This window comes from Neomonachus schauinslandi, unplaced genomic scaffold (assembly GCF_002201575.2).
Source record: "Neomonachus schauinslandi unplaced genomic scaffold, ASM220157v2 HiC_scaffold_142, whole genome shotgun sequence".
Classification (NCBI taxonomy): domain Eukaryota; kingdom Metazoa; phylum Chordata; class Mammalia; order Carnivora; family Phocidae; genus Neomonachus; species Neomonachus schauinslandi.
The window spans coordinates 6,955-25,132 of NW_025408843.1; the positions used below are offsets into that span (position 1 = coordinate 6,955).

At 37.1% G+C, this 18,178-nt stretch overlaps 1 protein-coding gene across 1 annotated transcript in view; it reads right to left on the reverse strand.

The window, feature by feature from the left end:
• LOC123323659 (ankyrin repeat domain-containing protein 26-like) overlaps positions 1–18,178 on the reverse strand; it is a gene marked incomplete at its 3' end in the record, with an annotated part of 24,097 nt that overhangs the window by 2,133 nt on the left and 3,786 nt on the right. The window contains exons 4-6 of the mRNA XM_044912107.1: positions 14,841–14,923; positions 9,496–9,653; positions 661–831 (exon numbers count right to left, since the gene is read on the reverse strand). Of these exons, the coding sequence (XP_044768042.1) occupies positions 661–831; positions 9,496–9,653; positions 14,841–14,923 (412 nt within the window). The remainder of the gene's footprint in view (positions 1–660; positions 832–9,495; positions 9,654–14,840; positions 14,924–18,178) is intronic.

The window sequence follows — 18,178 nt, forward strand, 5'->3', positions numbered from 1 at the left end:
TCTGTGTCAAGCAAATAAAAAAATCTTAAAATAGGGGCGCCTGGGTGCCTCCGCCTCAGGTCATGATCCTGGGATCCTGGGATCGAGCCCCACATCAGGCTCCCTGCTAGGCAGGGAGCCTGCTTCTCCCTCTCCCTCTGCCTCTGCCTCTGCCTGCCGCTACCCCTCCTTGTACTCTCTCTCTGTCAAATAAAAAATTAAAAATCTTTAAAAAAAAAGATAATGTAATACAATCAATAAGCTTTCTAATATTTGGAAATGCAAACAAAATTAAATAACCGTGTCTCTCTCTATTGGATCCTTTCCAGCAGCATACAAATGTACTCTAAAAGCTCCCATCTTAAAATTAAAAAACAAAGAAAATTCCCTTGAATTCCACATTCTTTTTCAGTTATCATCCATTTCTCTATTACCTTTCCCCGTAAAAATTCTCTAAGGAGTTCTTTATACTTCTTCATTACAGTCCAGCTTCCATGGTGACTATTGAAACTGCTCCTTGTCAAAGTCACTTGTCCTCATCTTAACCTTTCAAGCAGTGTATCTGATATACTTGAGTATTTCTTGCCTTAGCCTGTACCTACACGACAGCGTTTTATTTCCATAAAAAGTAATCACTGCTAAACTTCCTTCAGAGGGAAATAAAGAATTTATAGATTTTACCTTACTTCATCCTGATCCATTTCACTTGAAGTGCTGTCATCATTCACATGTACTGGACGAGAAGGTAGGGAATCAGCCTTCTCAAGCCCTGGTGTAATCACAGATACTTCTGATGTCCATTTTTCATTTTCATCTTTCCTTACTTCCTTCATATGCAAACCAGGATCACTACTTTAAAAAATCCAGTTAAAATATCCATTAAAGAGCCCATGTTTTCTAATAATTTTACTAGTAAAGGATAAAAACAATTTTTTTGTAAAATTCTGGTACCCATCTCAACATTTATTATTCACAGAACAGTTATGAAATCCAACCATATACAAGGAAATACACATCCCTTGCTTCAAAGACAGGTAAATATACAATTACAATACAATGTCATTTGTGGGGACAAAACTGCTATGGATCTCTTTGTAGGAGCTGTGGAATCAAGGACCATACACCAAGGGACCTAGGAAAAGTCTTGCCTACCCATGCATCGGCTAACGGGCACACTCACTACCTGTCCAGCTGTGGACCCAGCAATAGCCCATAAACTGGTTCCAGCCCCTTCCTCTCAGCCACATCTGGGAGCCCCTGGAAAACACTGTCTTAGATAATCACCCATGGATGAGAGAGACTTTTTGGAAAACCAGATTTCCTGCAGAAAAGTTCCGGCACACCACCAGAGCAAAAGAAAATCAGGTTTGGACACATTGGAAAGGTAGTCGTTAAAGGCTACTTCAAAAGCAAAGACAGCAATGCCAAACTTCAAAGAATATAAAAAGTCAAGGATATATGACACCAAATCTTCCAGTAATTGATCACAAACACATGGAGATCTGTAATTTATCCAAAAAAGAATTCAAAATAGCAGTTCTAAGGAAACTTAATGAGCTACAAGAAAACACAAAAAGCCAATTCAGGGGTGCCTGGGTGGCTCAGTCAGTTAAGCGTCTGACTCTTGATTCTGTCTCAGGTCATGAGATCCAGCTATGCATCCTGCTTACGCTCAGTGCAGAGTCTGCTTGTCCCTCTCCCTCTGCTATTCCCCCCACTCACACACACGCTCTCTCTAAAATAAATAAGTAAAATCTTTAAAAAAAAAGCCAATTCAATAAAATGAGAAAAACACTATATGAATAAAATGAGAAGTTTAATAAAGCATTGGAAGGGCACCTGGGTCGCTCAGTCAGTTAAGTGTCTGACTCTTGATTTCGGCTCAGGTCATAATCTCAGGGTCGTGGGATCGAGCCCTGGGTCTGCTTGAGATTCTCTCACCCTCTCTCTGTCCCTCCCCTGACTTGCTCTCTTTCTCTCTCTCTCAAATAAATTAATAAAATCTTTTTTTGAAAAAGAGCTGGAAATAGTAAAAAAGAATTAAACAAAAATTCTGGAGCCGAATAATATAGTGAATGAAATGCAAAAAAAAACAATAGAAATCACTGACACTAAAAGGGATCAAAGAAAAATCTGTGAATTTAAAATTTTCAAATTTTAACACTTTCAAATTATCCAATCAAGGAGGTGAAAGATATGTACACTAAAAACTACAAGACTTTGATAAAAGAAAGAGCAGAGACACAAATAGGAAGATATCTCATTGTTTATGGATTGGAAAAATTAATATTACATATCCACATTATTCAAAGCCATCTACAGATTCAATGCAATCTCTGTCAAAATTCCAGTGACATTTCTCACAGAAATAGGAAAAACAATCCTTAAATTTATATGGAACAGAAAAGACCCCAAACCGCCAAAGCAGTCCTGAGAAAGAAAAACAAAGTGGAAGCAACACACTTCCTGTTTTCAAACTGTTACAAAGCTATAGTCACCAAAACAGTATATGGAACTTGCATCAAAACAAACACAAAGACCAGTGAAACAGAATCAAGAACCCAAAAATAAACCCATGCATATAGTCAAGAACACTTAAAGAAGAAAAGATAATCTCTTCAATAAATGATGCTGAGAAAACTGGATATTCACATGCAAAAGAATGAAACTGGACCCCTCACTTACATCACTCACAAAAATTAACCCAAACTGATTAAAGACTTAAATGGACAACCTTAAGCCATAAAACTCCTACAAGAAAACGGAAAACACTCCCTGACATTGATCTTGGCAATGATTTTGGATATGACATCCAAAGTACAAGCAACAGGGGCGCCTGGGTGGCTCAGTTGGTTGAGCAACTGCCTTCAGCTCAGGTCATGATCCTGGAGTCCCGGGATCGAGTCCCACATCGGGCTCCCTGCTCGGCAGGGAGTCTGCTTCTCCCTCTGACCCTTCCCCCTCTCATGTGCTCTCTCTCTCTCTCTCTCATTCTCTCTCTCAAATAAATAAATAAAATCTTTAAAAAAAAACAAAAACAAAAACAAAGTACAAGCAACAAAAGCAAAAACAATGGAACAATGTTTCTCCACAGTAAAAGAAACAAGCAACAGTCTAGTTCCATTTACGTCAAGTATAGGTGAAGGAAGGGAAAAATAAGATAAAAACAGAGAGGGAGGCAAACCATAAGAGACTCTTAACTACAGGAAACAAACTGAGGGCTGCTGGAGGGGAAGTGGGTGGGAAGATGCTGTAACTGGGTGATGGGCATCATGGAGGGCACTTGTGATGAGATTTGGGTATTACATGCAAGTGATGAATCACTAAAGTCCAGCCCTGAAACTAATAATACAATATAAGTTAACTAACTTGAATTTAAATAAAATCTAAAAAACAAAAATAAACTAGTAACATAATGAAAAGGCAACCTACAGAATGGAAGAAAATATCTGCAAACCACATATCTGAAAAAAGGTTAATATCTAAAATATGTAAGGAGATCACACAATTCAACAGCAAAAAACAAATAATTCAAATAAGAACTCAGCAAAGCACCTTTATAGACAGCTTTCCTCAGAAGATACTCAAATGGCCAACGGTACCAAAAAAGGGGCTCAACAACACTATTCAACAGGGAAACGCATATCAAAGCCACAATGATATATCTATCACCTCACACCTGTTAAACGGCTTTCATCAAAAAGACAAGAGATACCACTGGCAAAGATGTACAGAAAAGGGAATCCTTGTACACCATTATGGGACTGTAAATTGGTACAGCCACTATGCAAAACACTGTGGAGGTTCCTCAAAAAACTAAAAATAGAACTATCATATGATGCAGTAATCCCATTTCTGGGAACATTTCTGATGGAAATGAAATCATCTCAAACAGGTATCTGCAACCCTGTTTACTGCAGCATTATTTACAATAGCCAAACAGGGAAGCAAACTAAGTGTCCATCAATGGATCCATGGGTTTAAAAAATGTGGTATATATTTACAATGGAATATTTTAGCCACAAAAAAGAGGGAAACCTTGCCATTTGCAACAACATAAATGAACCTGGAGGGAATTATGCTAAATGAAATAAGATACACAAAAAGACAAATACTGTATGATCTGACTTACATGTAGAAACTTAAAAAAAAACAAAACAACAACAAATTTACATCCTGGTGCTTGCCAGGGGTAGGAGGCTGTGGGAAATGGGTAGATATTGGCCAAAGGATACAAGCTTCCTGTTACAAGAGTAGTAAGTTCTGAGGGTCTAATGTACAGAATGGTGATTACAGTTAACAGTACTGTATTATATATTTGAAAGTTGCTAAGAGAGTTGCTAAAAAAGAAATGATAATTATGTGAGATGATGGAGTTATTAACACTATTACCATTTTACTATATAAAAGTGTATTAAATTAATATAGGTATACCTTAGACTTACACAGTTATCTGTCAATTATACCTCAATAAATCTGGAGAAAATTCAAAAATACTCATATGTCCCTATATATATCACTCAAAAATAGCAATAACCTGGTTAATTTTGTTTGAAAATAAAATGATTTGGGGGTGCCTGGGTGGCTCAGTCGGTTAAGTGTCTGCGTTCGGCTCAGGTCATAATCTCCAGGTCCTGGGATCCAGCCCTGCACCAGGCTCCCTACTGAGCTTCTACCTCTCCCTCTGCCCCTCCCTCCTGCTTGTGCGCTCACTCTCGCTCTCTTTCTCTCTCTCTGTCTTACAAATAAATTAAAAAAATTTTAAATTTTTTTAAAGAAAATGATTTGGTAACTTTTGTATACTTTTAGCCTAGTATTTAATCCTAATATAAAAAGCTAGATTTACCAACAGAAAATTATAATTACTTTTTCATGGACTAAATGTATGCAAGAGAATATGAGCAGCCTATAGCTACATAAATTCACAAAAGACTGAAATTTCCCACAGGAGATTATTAATTTAGGAATTGAACATGAGCCCCTAAGAGCACTGAAAACAAAAACAGAGCTAGCAATTATTGTTTTAAAACTGTTACACAGATAACTCTTCTAGTTAAAATTTAACATCCAAAAAAGAAGGATCTTCCTGAAGGCAATTATTAAACAATTCTTCTTAACCCAAATCTCAAAAATAAATCTATACAGAATATGAAATAGCTTTCATTTTGAACACAACTGATAGAAGCAACTTTTAAATAGAAAACATCTATAGATGTTAAAGTCACCTCAAACTTGGGGAGGAACCCAAATATGAAGCCATGGGAACAAGAAGCCACCACAACCAGTTTTAAATGTGTGTGACTGATCAATGCCCACTGGCCTCACTCACCCACCAAGCAATGTCAGCTCCTCCCTTCTAAAAGAAAGCCAGTAGGAGACAAAACCATTCCATACACATTCCTCGTGTGCCAACCAATCAACAAGAGTCTCACCCAAATTACCATGGTGTTTCAGATGATGACAAACCACTTTATTCTCTGAAAGTCCCCCAAACCTTCAACTCTACTCTTCCCAAAACCCTGTATAAGAATAGCAGACTGCTCTGTCAGAAAAGACTGTAAGTGACCAGCATAGGTCTATCACCAGTAGGCAATAAATTCCAACTTCATCTTTTTATTTCAGATACTGAGGGCTCATAATCCTTTGGCAAGAATTTTTAAAGTCCTATAATTTACCACCATATTCATTTTCCTTAATAAAATATAAATGAAGTTTGCTATTCCTCTGATCCATTTTACCATAATTAAAACTAACATAAATACCAGTAAAACCAATAAATAGCAAGTAACCACAATATTGGGCCCCCCCAAAATAAAAAAAATACATTCAACTGACAGATTAAATTGTCAGAATGGACCCATATCAAACCTTTTTTTTGTTTAAGCGAGAGTTAGTTCAATGATGTTAAAAAACAATACATGCAGGTTAAACTCCATTCACTCAATAAACATTTGTTGAATAGAACTATATATGCTAGAACATTTTCTAGGCACTGAGGACATGGCGATGAACAGATAAAAATCCTACTCATGAGTGAAGTAAACACAATAACAATAAACTACACAGGCAAGATAGTACTAGAGGAGAAAAACTAAAGCAGAGAAATCAAATTTTGATGTGCTGTAGGGAAAGAGGTAATCAGGATAACCAAGAAAGGCCTTGCTAAGAAAGTAACTTTTAAGCAAAAAATTGAAGGGGGGAAAAAAAAAAAAGGAAGGAGCAAGGAGCTAGCAAGACAGGAGGGTATTGGAGGGAAAAGCACTCCAGATAGAGTCAACAGCAAGTACAGAGGGATGCTCGAAATGTTTATAGTGAGGGGGGAAAAAAAGTGAGAAATTCAGTGTGGCTGGACAGCGTGAAAGGGACAGAAAATAGGAGTGAGGCAGTAAGGGATAGGGAGAGACCAAGATGAACAGATCATACAAGGCCTTGTAGGTGTTAGAAAACTTTGGCATGTACTCTGAGTGAAATAGGAGGCAATTAGGTTTTGAGCAGAGGAAGACATAATCTGACTTACGTTTTAATAGATCCACTGTGTTTAGAATTAATGGAAACAGAGAAAAGACAAAAGAACAAACAAGAAGACCAATTAGTTAATTATTACACTTATACACACAACAGATGATAGTGGCTTGGTCATGGAAGATGTGTTTGGCTCTTGGATATAGTTTGAAGACTTGACAAGATCTGTTGACAGTTTAGATGTGACATGTATGAAAAAGAAAAAGACATGAGTCAAAGATGATACCAAGTTTTCTGGCAGAGCAACTGGAAGAACTGTCATTAACTCAATTAGGAAAGACAAGAAGGGCAGGTATAAGAAAGAATATCAGTAGTTCGATTTTGGACATGTTAAGATCCTAATACTCAATAGCTATCCCAAAGAGCTATCAAATAGGCAGTTTGAAATGTAGGTCTGGAATTATGCAGAGAGATTTGGGCTGGAGATATAAACCTGAAGATCATTAGAATATACAAGATAGTAAAAGTCAAGAGAAAGAAAATCAAGGACTGATTCCTGGAAGATGTCAATGTGTAAGTAAGAGGTGGGGAATGAGGAGAAAGAAGCAAATCAGGCTGAGATGTACAGACTAGAAAGGCAGGGAGAAAACCAGGTGAGTGAGTGATATCCTGAAAGCTAAATGAACACAGAATTTTGGAGAAGAGAGTTCTCCATTGGGTCAAATATTGCTGATAGGTCAAATAAAATGAGATCTAAGAAATTATGTCTAGATTTATTCAAGTGAAAATCAGTGGTAACCTTTGAAAAATCAATTCTGGAGTAGTGGGAGTGAAAATTACTAGAGAGAATTCAAGAATGAATAGGAGGTAAATCAGGATCAGTGAGTGTACATGGTTCTTTTAAGGATTTCATAGCTAAGAGGAATGATCATAGATGATTTAATTTTCTTGTTTAGTTCAATCCTTACACAAGGATGATGTAGTATTTCTGTAATATATTTTGTAATATAGTTTTTCAAATTACATACATGTATCACTAAATGTTTTTTTAAAAAAATGCCAGACCAAGGGGGCACCTGGGTGGCTCAGTTGGTTAAACCTCTTGATTTTGGCTCAGGTCATACTCTCAGGGTTGTGGGATCGAGCCCCGCATGGGGCTCTGCTCCCAGTGCCAAGTCCGCTTGTCCCTCTCCCCCACCACGCACTCTCTCTCTCTAATATAAATAAAATCTTAAAAAAAAAGGCAGACCAAGGCATTAAATAATTCACAAAACAATAAAACCAAAAGACTCCTTAAAAATTCTCTAGATATATAATATATATATAATATTATATAACCTGATTATCACTTTTTCTCATGCTTAGAAAGACCATGGAAAAACTATTAAGTTTCAACAGCAATATTTCATGCTTGATAAAAATCATCTAACTCCAGGATATATCCGAAATAATTAGTCATATTAAAATTCTATAAGAGGGGCGCCTGGGTAGCTCAGTTTTTAAGCATCTGCCTTCAGCTCAGGTCATGGTCTCAGGGTTCTGGGATCGAGCCCCACATCGGGCTCCCTGCTCGGTGGGAAGCCTGCTTCTCCCTCTCCCACTCCCCCTGCTTGTGTTCCCTCTCTCGCTGTCTCTCTCTCTCTGTCAAATAAATAAATAAAATATTTTTAAAAAAATGAAATTTAAAAAATTAAAAAAAATAAAATTCTATAAGAGAAGTATAAGGGGTTTGGAATGCAGAAAATATTCCTATTTTGTAAAATGAATTTTCGTAAATTATATAATATGAAGTCACTGTTGAAAAATTTGGTGTGGTGCATATAGAAATATATTCTCTTTAAAAAGGAAGGTTAATAGCATGCATGCAAGGTCCCTTCAATAGAAGATTCACTGCATTAGGAACATCTTGGTTTATAGCACAAGGATCATCAAATCAAATGTTTATATAGAATATGGGACAAGCTGACATACGAAATCTCTTGGTAATACTCAGATCAATTTGAGGGTCCAACATTTGAACACTCAAGCTCAACGGAACCAAAACCAAAAACCTAATAGCTAGCAATTTTGTTGGTAATAAGGTAGAGTGCCAGTGTAGCAGGTAACTTCCTTTTGCAACTCAGCAGATATTAAAAGCATTCTAAAATTTGCATAAGAAATGACACCAAACCGAACACTTTAAATATACTTTGTTAAACAATCAGTACACTGTAGACCTAAACTCATTTTTTCAAATGGTCGTATATTACATTGTCTCATAGGGGTGACAACTTACTTCCTTATTGATGGCTATTTAGACTATCTCCAACTTTTTGATATGAGAATGCTATAATAAATATCCTTAACATATCTGTCATATTTTATATATACAATAATGTACAATAAATGTCCTTAGAATGTGTTCGTGTGTGTGTGTGTGTGTGTGTGTGTGTGTGTGTGTGTGTTTACACAAGTCATGTTTTCCTATAGGATCTAGTCCTGGCAATGAAACATTGGAATAAAGGGACAGCATATGGGGCGCCTGTGTGACTCAGTCATTAAGCGTCCGCCTTCGGCTCAGGTTATGATCCCTGGGTGCCGGGATCGAGCCCCGCATTGGGCTCCCTGCTCCGCAGGAAGCCTGCTTCTCCCTCTCCCATTCCCCCTGCTTGTGTTCCCTCTCTCGCTGTGTCTCTCTCTGTCAAGTAAAGAAATAAAATCTTTTAAAAAAATTAAAAAATAAATTTAAAAAAGGGACAGCATATTTAAAATTTTTGAAACACACTGCTAAATCACCCTTCAGAAAGGATTTACCAATTTCATCTAACAACAGTGTATAGGAATGCCTTTTTCCTCACATTTGCTAACTTTGGTTATTATTTTTTTAATAAAATATTTATCACTATGACTGCAAAAAATGATATCTCGTTATTTGCATTTTTCTGATTCGCACCCAGGATGGACTATTCTTACTAAAAATATAAAATTTGTTAATCATGAATGTTAGCTCCAACTAGAATTTGTTTTATAGGAAAATAATAATTACCTACTATTTAAATATTGCCACAGGCTTACCCATCAGCATCTTCCTTTTTCCCAACAGGAAAGAGGTGGTTTTCAGTTTTCCCACTCTCTCTTTGTTGAATTAGTCTAGCAGCAGCAGCAGCGACAGCATACAGGTTTTCTAATACTGCCGTCTCATTACTTTGGTGTCTCTTCTTTTCTTCATTAATCTTTAATGGAAATTTGATACTAAGGATAATTGTTACTACTTTATTCATTAAAAAGAACTTTTTTTCATTAATTATAAATTTCTTAAAGGTTTTATTTATTTATTTATCAGAGAGAGAGCACAAGCAGGGGGAGGGAGGTACAGACAGAGGGAGAAGCAGGCTCCCCGCTGAGCAGGGAGCCTGATGCGGAACCCGATCCCAGGACCCTGGGATCAGACCTGAGCCGAAGGCAGACTCTTAAGGACTGAGCCACCCAGTCATCCCAGAACTTTTTTTCATTAATTATATCATTTGACTCTTAGTTTGTCATAATTTTAATCGATAAAAACATTTTGTGTTTAACTTTATCATTATAAATAATTGCAATTTTTATAAGTTCTGCTTCATTTCCGTTTGAATAAAAACAGCAGAATTGGGACGCATGGGTGGCTCAGTTGGTTAAGCGTCTGCCTTCAGCTCGGGTCTCATCCAGGGTCCTGGGATCGAGCCTTGCATCAGGCTCCTTGCTCAGCGGGAAGCCTGCTTCTCCCTCTGCCTGACGCTCCTCCTGCTTGCGCGCTCTCTCTCTCGCTCTGACAAAGAAATAAAATCTTTAAAAAATAATTAATTAATTAAAACAGCAGAATTTTCCAAAATTTGAAAAAGGGCTTTCTTAATTTTGTATTCATATCCACGCTTTGCTACCTAACATTCCCACCCCACCCCATCTGACCAGCAGATACAAAGAAATAAAAAGACAAAGACACAAAATTTGTCCTCGTCTGTCGTGACCACCTGGATTTTGCAAAAACAGCCATATTGAAAGGATGTGACATTGTGGAGCTCCAGGGGCAAAGAGTTTTCCTCTTTCTGCACTGAGCTATTTTTTCGCCAATTGCCTTTTACAATTCTTTTTTCATTTGGATCCTAGGGTTATCAAAAAAGTGGCAGTGTTCATTAAAATATAGGAACCAAAGTTCACCACAACACAAAAAGAACAGAGTGAAACTGATATTAGTGTAGAATTTTGGGAAATGAGTAATGCTCCCCAAATTCCACATTCATGGTTATCATAAACTTTTATAGCTAGAGGGTATAAAAGTAATTATCAACTTTAATCCCATTTTCCACTGATCAATGGGAGTAGAACCAAAAAAGGTTAAAGGACTTGTCCGAAGTTCCTAAAGTGGCATTACCTAGCATCTTATGGCACCAAAAGAGATGATACAATTCTTTAATGCTGAATCAGGTAAGTTATCAAACAAATTCATTAAATTAATCAGATACATTAAAAGTATGACACGGGCACAGTAATTTAATATCTTAATTGGGGACAAGGTGCTTAGCTACATTTTCTTTTAAAGGAGGATATCTCTAGATTTTTGTCTATTTTTAAAACTCAATTCACCTCAAAAGTCAGTTTTCTCCCTTTGAGTTAAATACTGAGGGTTTCGGAAGGTTTATGCTACCTACATTATAAAAATCATACATGTCAAAATGTACCATATTTTATTAAACATAATATGAACGTTTGACTCAAGAGAAACATGTGAGAATGGTGACAAAAAAAAAAAAGTGGAGGGGGGCGCCTGGGTGGCTCAGTCAGTTGGGCCTCTGACTCTTGATTTTGACTCAGCTCATGATCTCAGGGTTGTGGGATTGAGCCCCGCATCAGGCTCCAAGCTCAGTGGGGAGTCTACTTCTCTCCGTCTCTCTCTCTCCCTCTCTCTCTCTCTCTCTCTCCCTTTGCCCCTCCCCTTGCTCATGCTCTCTAAATAAATAAATAAATCTTAAAAAAAGAGTCTGTTTAAAAAACAGGTGGAGGAAAAAAGTGATAATACAAATATTTGTTATTAAAAATATCTCAAAGTGGTCCTGTTGGAATGCTAAGTTCCAAGAGTGAGTACAAAGCAGAAAAGATTGCACATACTGAAACAATAAATAGGTTTAGCTGAAATACTTGTTTATATCCTTTCTCATAGTCATTGCTTCTTTCCCATTTTATTGTTTATGGAAATGCAATTTATATTTAAGCCAATAGATAAGAATAAAAACCCTAGAGATGGGGCACCTGGATGGCTCAGCGTTAAGCGTCTGCCTTCAGCTCAGGTCATGATCCCAGGGGCCTGGGATGGAGCCCCATGTCAGGCTCCCTGCTCAGCAGAGAGTCTGCTTCTCCCTTTCTCTCTCCCTCTGCCTCTCCCCCGGGTCATGCTCGTGCACACACATGTGCTCTCTCTCAAATAAATAAATAAATGTTAAAAAAATAAAACAACACTAGAGATTATTATATATCTTTTTTAAAGATTTATTTATTTTAGATAGAGAGCATGAGCAGGAAGGGCAGAGGGAGAAGGAGAGAGAAACTAAAGCACACTCCACGCTGAGCACAGAGCCCAACGCGGGGCTCACTCTCATGAACCTGAGATCACAACCCAAGCCAAAACCAAGAGTCGGATGCTCAACTGTGCCACCCAGATGTGCCAAGATAATTGCATTTTTTTAAGTTTGTTTTTTTTTTAAGATTTTATTTATTTATTTGACAGAGAAAGACACAGCGAGAGAGGGAACACAAGCAGGGGGAGTGGGAGAGGGAGAAGCAGGCTTCCCGCTGAGCAGGGAGCCCAATGCGGGGCTCGATCTTAGGACCCCGGGATCATGACCTGAGCCGAAGGCAGATGCTTAGCGACTGAGCCACCCCAGGTGCCCCGATAATTGCATTTTTTAAGGAATTTTCTTTACGGTTACTCTGGTTCATGAGGTCACATGGTGCATAGCTCAATTAGTTTCCCAGGTCATATGCCACTTGGGAGACTTACAGAGAAACTTAAGGAAAACCAATCATAAGAATGTTTTCCTGCACTCCTATCATTTAGATAGCAGAAATAATCTATTTCCGAACACAATTACGTATTTAGACAACCCCATGTTATACACGAACTTTTTTCCTAAGTGGAAAATCAAAATGACTCAGATAATTGATAAAGAGAAAAAACAAAAGAGCAGCAGCAAAGTGAACCTCTACCTCTTTTTGAAGTTGAACTTTCTTTTTTTCCAAATCCCAGATGTCTATCTGTAACATGCCTATCTCATTCTTAAACTTTTGAACATCTTGCTGTAATTCTTCTTTTAGACGTACTTCTGATGTTCTGTAACTACATGGTGGAGAAGAACTCACATTTTCTAATTTGGGTTCCATACTTCTATAGGTATTAGTACTGTTATTAACTGCACAGAATGGCTTCTGGAACAAGACTTTTGTTTTCTTGTAAATGTTTGTAACGGCAGAACTATGGTGCCTCTTTATTTGAGCCATTTGTCTCACCTCATTGGAGCGGGAAAACCTTTTGTCAAAATGGCTTTCTGAATCACTAGACTGAGGTATACGTCCAATGTCTAATTTAGAATTAGTGCTATTTTGGTTCATACTTTTTGCCATTTGCACGTCAAACTCTTGGTCTTCTTTCACTTCAAACGTAGCGAGTGGGTTCCTTACTTTTTTAGTTTCTGTATCACTTTTAAAACTCTTATTTTTGTAAAAAGCATGCTCAGTGTCTGGTTTGTTATCATTTTCACAGTCTGATTTATTTTCACTTAAAGAAAAATCAGAAGATGCCTGGCAAGCATATTTGAGACGAGACTTTTTTTGTTCAGGAAATGCCTGAACTACTAGAGGGACAGGCACTGCAAATATATCCTTTTTCTCACAATCAAGTCTATCATTTGTCAAGTTAGAAGGTATTTCCATTAAGTTTGCTCCTTCTTTAAAGTTACCACGTAGTGACTCTTCCTTAGGATAAGGAGCAATTTTGTGTGTTTCACAAGTTGCACCGAACTTCCGCTTTAACTCACTGGTGATGTGTTTTAGATTATTTTTCCACACTAATTTGCCTTGTTTGATCGAGGTTTCCTCACGCTTTTGCACAGAAGGATGTTCTGAATATACAGATATATTATCCTTTCTCTCACATTTCTTATTCATTTCTGGTTCTCGAGAATTTTTTTGCAGTTGCAAAAGTGGAACGTTAATTTGCTGGGTTTGATTTTCACGTGTCTTTTCTGCCAGGATACATGTTTGTGAAATACCTTTATCCTTAAGTAATCAAGTATTTTAATTAGAAAATTAAAATTTAACTGTTAAATTTCTTAATCTATGTTAAGCTGCTCCCAAGTCACTGTACTGTAACAAAGAAGTGACAAATAACTCGCCCTGGCTTAAGACAAAAGAAAAACATAAATCCATAAACTTAACTTTGTTAGTATTTTTTTGAAATAAACAATTCATTACATGTTACATCTACCAAAAAATGAATTAGATTATTTTTAATGTTACAAACTTAAAAGCATTTTATCTCACCATACCTTAAATAGTGAGCCCCTACAGTGCATTTGAGGGTTTTCTTTAAAGATTAATAACTAGAGAATAGGCAAATTTTCAATTATTAGGAGCCAAGATCAATTAACATCAATCAGAAAGAAAATTCCTAAATCTTAATTCAAATTATGTACTATGATAGTGTTATACATCACTATAATTATCTGCTTATATACAGCTCTAATATAATGTCCACTGAGAGTGGATGAGAAAAATGTTAATAATACTTACTGATTTCCTATGCTGAAATGAAATAACTGAAAAAGTTACTGTTTATTACCCAAATACAAAGGTCCCACCCTGGAAGGTGTGATTCTACAATAGGCAATTGTGTTGATTTTATGACCCCACTCTCTGAAGTCAACTACACAGAGATCGCAAGGCAAAATAAATCTTTTATCTTGGCATCAGTGACTGGCAATAGAGAACTGCACATTTTGAACCACTGAGAATAATTACTCCTTCTACATGAATCTAAGTCAGTAGTCATCATTATTGTACTGCTCATAATTTCAACTGCTTAAACATATGATTCAATATTTGATGTTACCTTCTTTATCACATAAAAAGTTACAAAAATGTGAAGAAGCAAACAATAGTCAGGAATTTTTTTTTATCTCAATTCCAAGGATGAAGTTTAGCTATAAGTTACTATAAATCTAACAATATTTTAAGTTTTGTAACTTGTAAAATTTTATAAAAACTAAATATTAAATTATAATCTAATGACTTCAATATGTCCATTCAAAAGATCATTTCATTTGAACTATGTTACATTATTAAAGCAGGAAAAACAATATAAAATCGGAAATTTAAATGTAAATTTTACATACCTTTAGGTGGTTATTTTCACTTTCATCAAGTCTTTTTTGCTCTTCCTCTGATGTCCTTTCTAAGTCTAGTTCTGCTGGCCAATCTATATATTTAGTTAAAATGGACTACTTAGAATGGTTAGATAAAAGCTATAACCTTCTTAAAAATAGAAAATAACATTTTATCTATTGAGAGTTTAAACTTAATCTTTAGCTGAATATTTACTTTAAGAAATACTTTTAATTATAGAAAACTTCAACAAACCATTTGGGAAATACTAAATGTCACCAGGTTAAAGACATACAAACATCTCAAAGATTCATTCACAAGTTCATCCACCTAACATCAATGAACAAAACAATCAGAAACAAAATTTTATAATGCAGCAGAAACATATAAAATCACAACAGACTGTTCTTTACCTTGTAACAGCACCTCTTAACACCCAAAGCTTCAACTACAACATTATTCATGGTTTCCAAAATTATTAGTATTTTTTATGCCTTTATTAGTGTACAACCTTCCTATGGGTGTATGTCCCTGATGAGTGTAAACATGCCTGAAATGTTTTCCTCTACTACTTGATAAATTTCTTCACATCTTTTAGGACACAGACTGCTATGTAAAGTCATCCTTGATTATGGCTCTTCTTCCCCAGATGAATAGGTGTCTCTTTCTTCAGGGCTACCTTCGTACTTTACTGATTTTTCTAGTGTATCTTCACCACCTGAACTGTAAATTACTTCTTTATATATCTCTTTCTTTTGCTCCTGGACTGTATGGGACAATCTCTCTCACTCTCTCTCTTTTTTTAGAGAGGGGGAGGAGCAGAGAGAGAGAGAGCGAGAGAGAGAGAGAATCTTGACCGGGCTCCAAGCCCAGCACTGAGCCCCACACGGGGCTCGATCTCACAACTCTGAGGTCATGACCTGATCTGAAATCAAGAGTTGGACGCTCAACCGACTGAGCCACCCAGGTGCCCCTGTATGGGGCAATCTCTTAAGTCATCTCTGTGTAAACAGTCTTTATTTTACTCAGTAATTATTTACGGAGTTCCCAGTAAGTGCTAGGCACCCAGGTTTAAAGAAGCATGTAGATAAATGGTGTCAGGAATGTTTTTTCTGGAGATAATGCCTGAACTGAAACTGAAAGCAGTTGAGGTTAGCCAGATTCAAAGGGGTTAGAGGGAGGAAAACAGGAAGAGTATGCAAGGCTGTAGTAAGACTAGGGAGAGAAGCACACAACAGGGTAAATATTTGTCTAAAAGGGAGAGAAGCACACAACAGGGTAAATATTTGTCTAAAATACAGGGATCTAAGAGGAAGACATCACCAGCAGTTCAGAATGCCAGAGAAAAGGGCAGACAGCAGAAAGGGCTTCAGAGTTTGGCAGAAGTCAAGATTATGAAAGCTTTATATGTAATTTTAAGATACCTGGACACAAATATATTTTCAACAGTGGTTCAGAGTCATGTTTACATTTGAGACAGATCACTCTAAATGCTGTGGAGAGGGATGAATTTGAGGGGCACTGTAATAAAAGATGGGAGATGAATTAGAAGGCAGTAAGGCAAAATAAAGATGAAGTACACCTGCACTGACAGAATGGTTCCAGAAATATTGAGGCTATAAAATGATCAGGGCACAGTACAGAATAAATCTGTATTAAATGAATAAACACACAATCTTGGGTCTCTAGAGAACTAACTTTGCTCATTACTTTATAAAAGGCATCAAGTGAGAAGAGAAACAATCTACATGAACTGTTTCAAGTTGCTTGTATTTAGAATTTGTGTTTCAGATCTTCCTTTGTTACAGGAGCCTGTAGGTATTTTAAAAGTCCTACTTCTTGGATCTACCAAGCTCATGAAGAAGTAACAGCAAACAAGTCACTTGTATAGGTAAATAACTTTGGATTTATTGCCTGTACGCATTACTCTAGGAGATAATTGAAAATCTTTTGAAAATACAGTGTTAATTCTACAAGGAAAGAAAGAACATAAAACTACAGGGGTGAAAAAAATATTGTACGATTTATTAGTACAGACCTGATCATATGACTGATAAAAGGCATGGAATGAACTGGTACATTAAGTAGAGCACACATTAGAGGTGGTTAATCAATAGACAGAGTATCTTAGTAGAATTAAAATGGACTTTCCATATATTGTTTTTAAATAATATAGTGCTCCTTAAAACCAATATTCCATTTATTTATTAAAAATAATAAAGGGAGGTGCCTGGGTGGCTCAGTCAGTTAAACGGCTGCCTTCGGCTCAGGTCATGATCCCACGGACCTGGGATCAAGTCCCGCATCGGGCTCCCTGCTCAGCTGGGAGTCTGCTTCTCCCTCTGCCACTCCTCCCACTCGTTCTCTCAATTTCCCTCTCTCTCAAATCAATAAAAATTTTAAATAACAATAATAATAATAAAGAGGCACCTGGGTGGCTCAGTGAGTTAAGTGTCCAACTTTTGATTTAGGCTCAGGTCATGATCTCAGGGTCATGAGATTGAGCCCCCCCCATCAGCCCTGTGCTGAGCATGAAGCCTGCTTGGGATTCTCTCTCTCCCTCTCCCTCTCTCCCCCCATCTCTCTCTCTCTAAAGAGATAAAATAAAAATAATAAAACAAGGAGGTGGACTATGCATACATAGCTGAGAAGATGATACTACATAGTAAATTCTCAACTATTCCCATTACTGCTGGGAAAGCCAACTCTAAAACAAAAGTCATACAGAACATAGGAAATATTTCAATATTTGATTTGGGAAGGTGCTTTTTATAGTTACAATGAATATAGCTTGACCAATACTTGTGAATTTAGAGCTACAAAATAAAGCTAAGAAACTATGTTTTGAGTAAGCAATCTTTAGATCTCTACCTAGTATTCCCCACTGGTCCCAAAGTTCTAAATATAATCCTGCTACCTACTCTCAAGTGAATGCTAAAAACTAGCCCAAAGGAAATTACTTTCTCATGATTCTTATTCAGATGTTCTTTTGGTTAGAGGAAGAAGAGAGAGAGAGAGAGCGCGCACAAGCAGGGGGAGCAGCAGGGGTAGAGGGAGAAGCAGGCTCTTCACTGAGCAAGGAGCCCAATGTGGGACTCGATCCCAGGATCCTGGGATCATGACCTGAGCCACAGGCAGACGCTCAACGGACTGAGCCACCCTGGTGTCCCTATCTTCAGAAATTTTTAAGCCTTGGACAAACATCATAAATTCATCTGAGAAATGAAAGCCTCGGGGTGATCTAATCATTTCCATGTAAAAACACAGTCACTCTCAGTCCACGCTAGATCCAAAAACTACAATGCCATGAAACAGAAAATGAATATATAACAAAAATACTTTCCTTTTT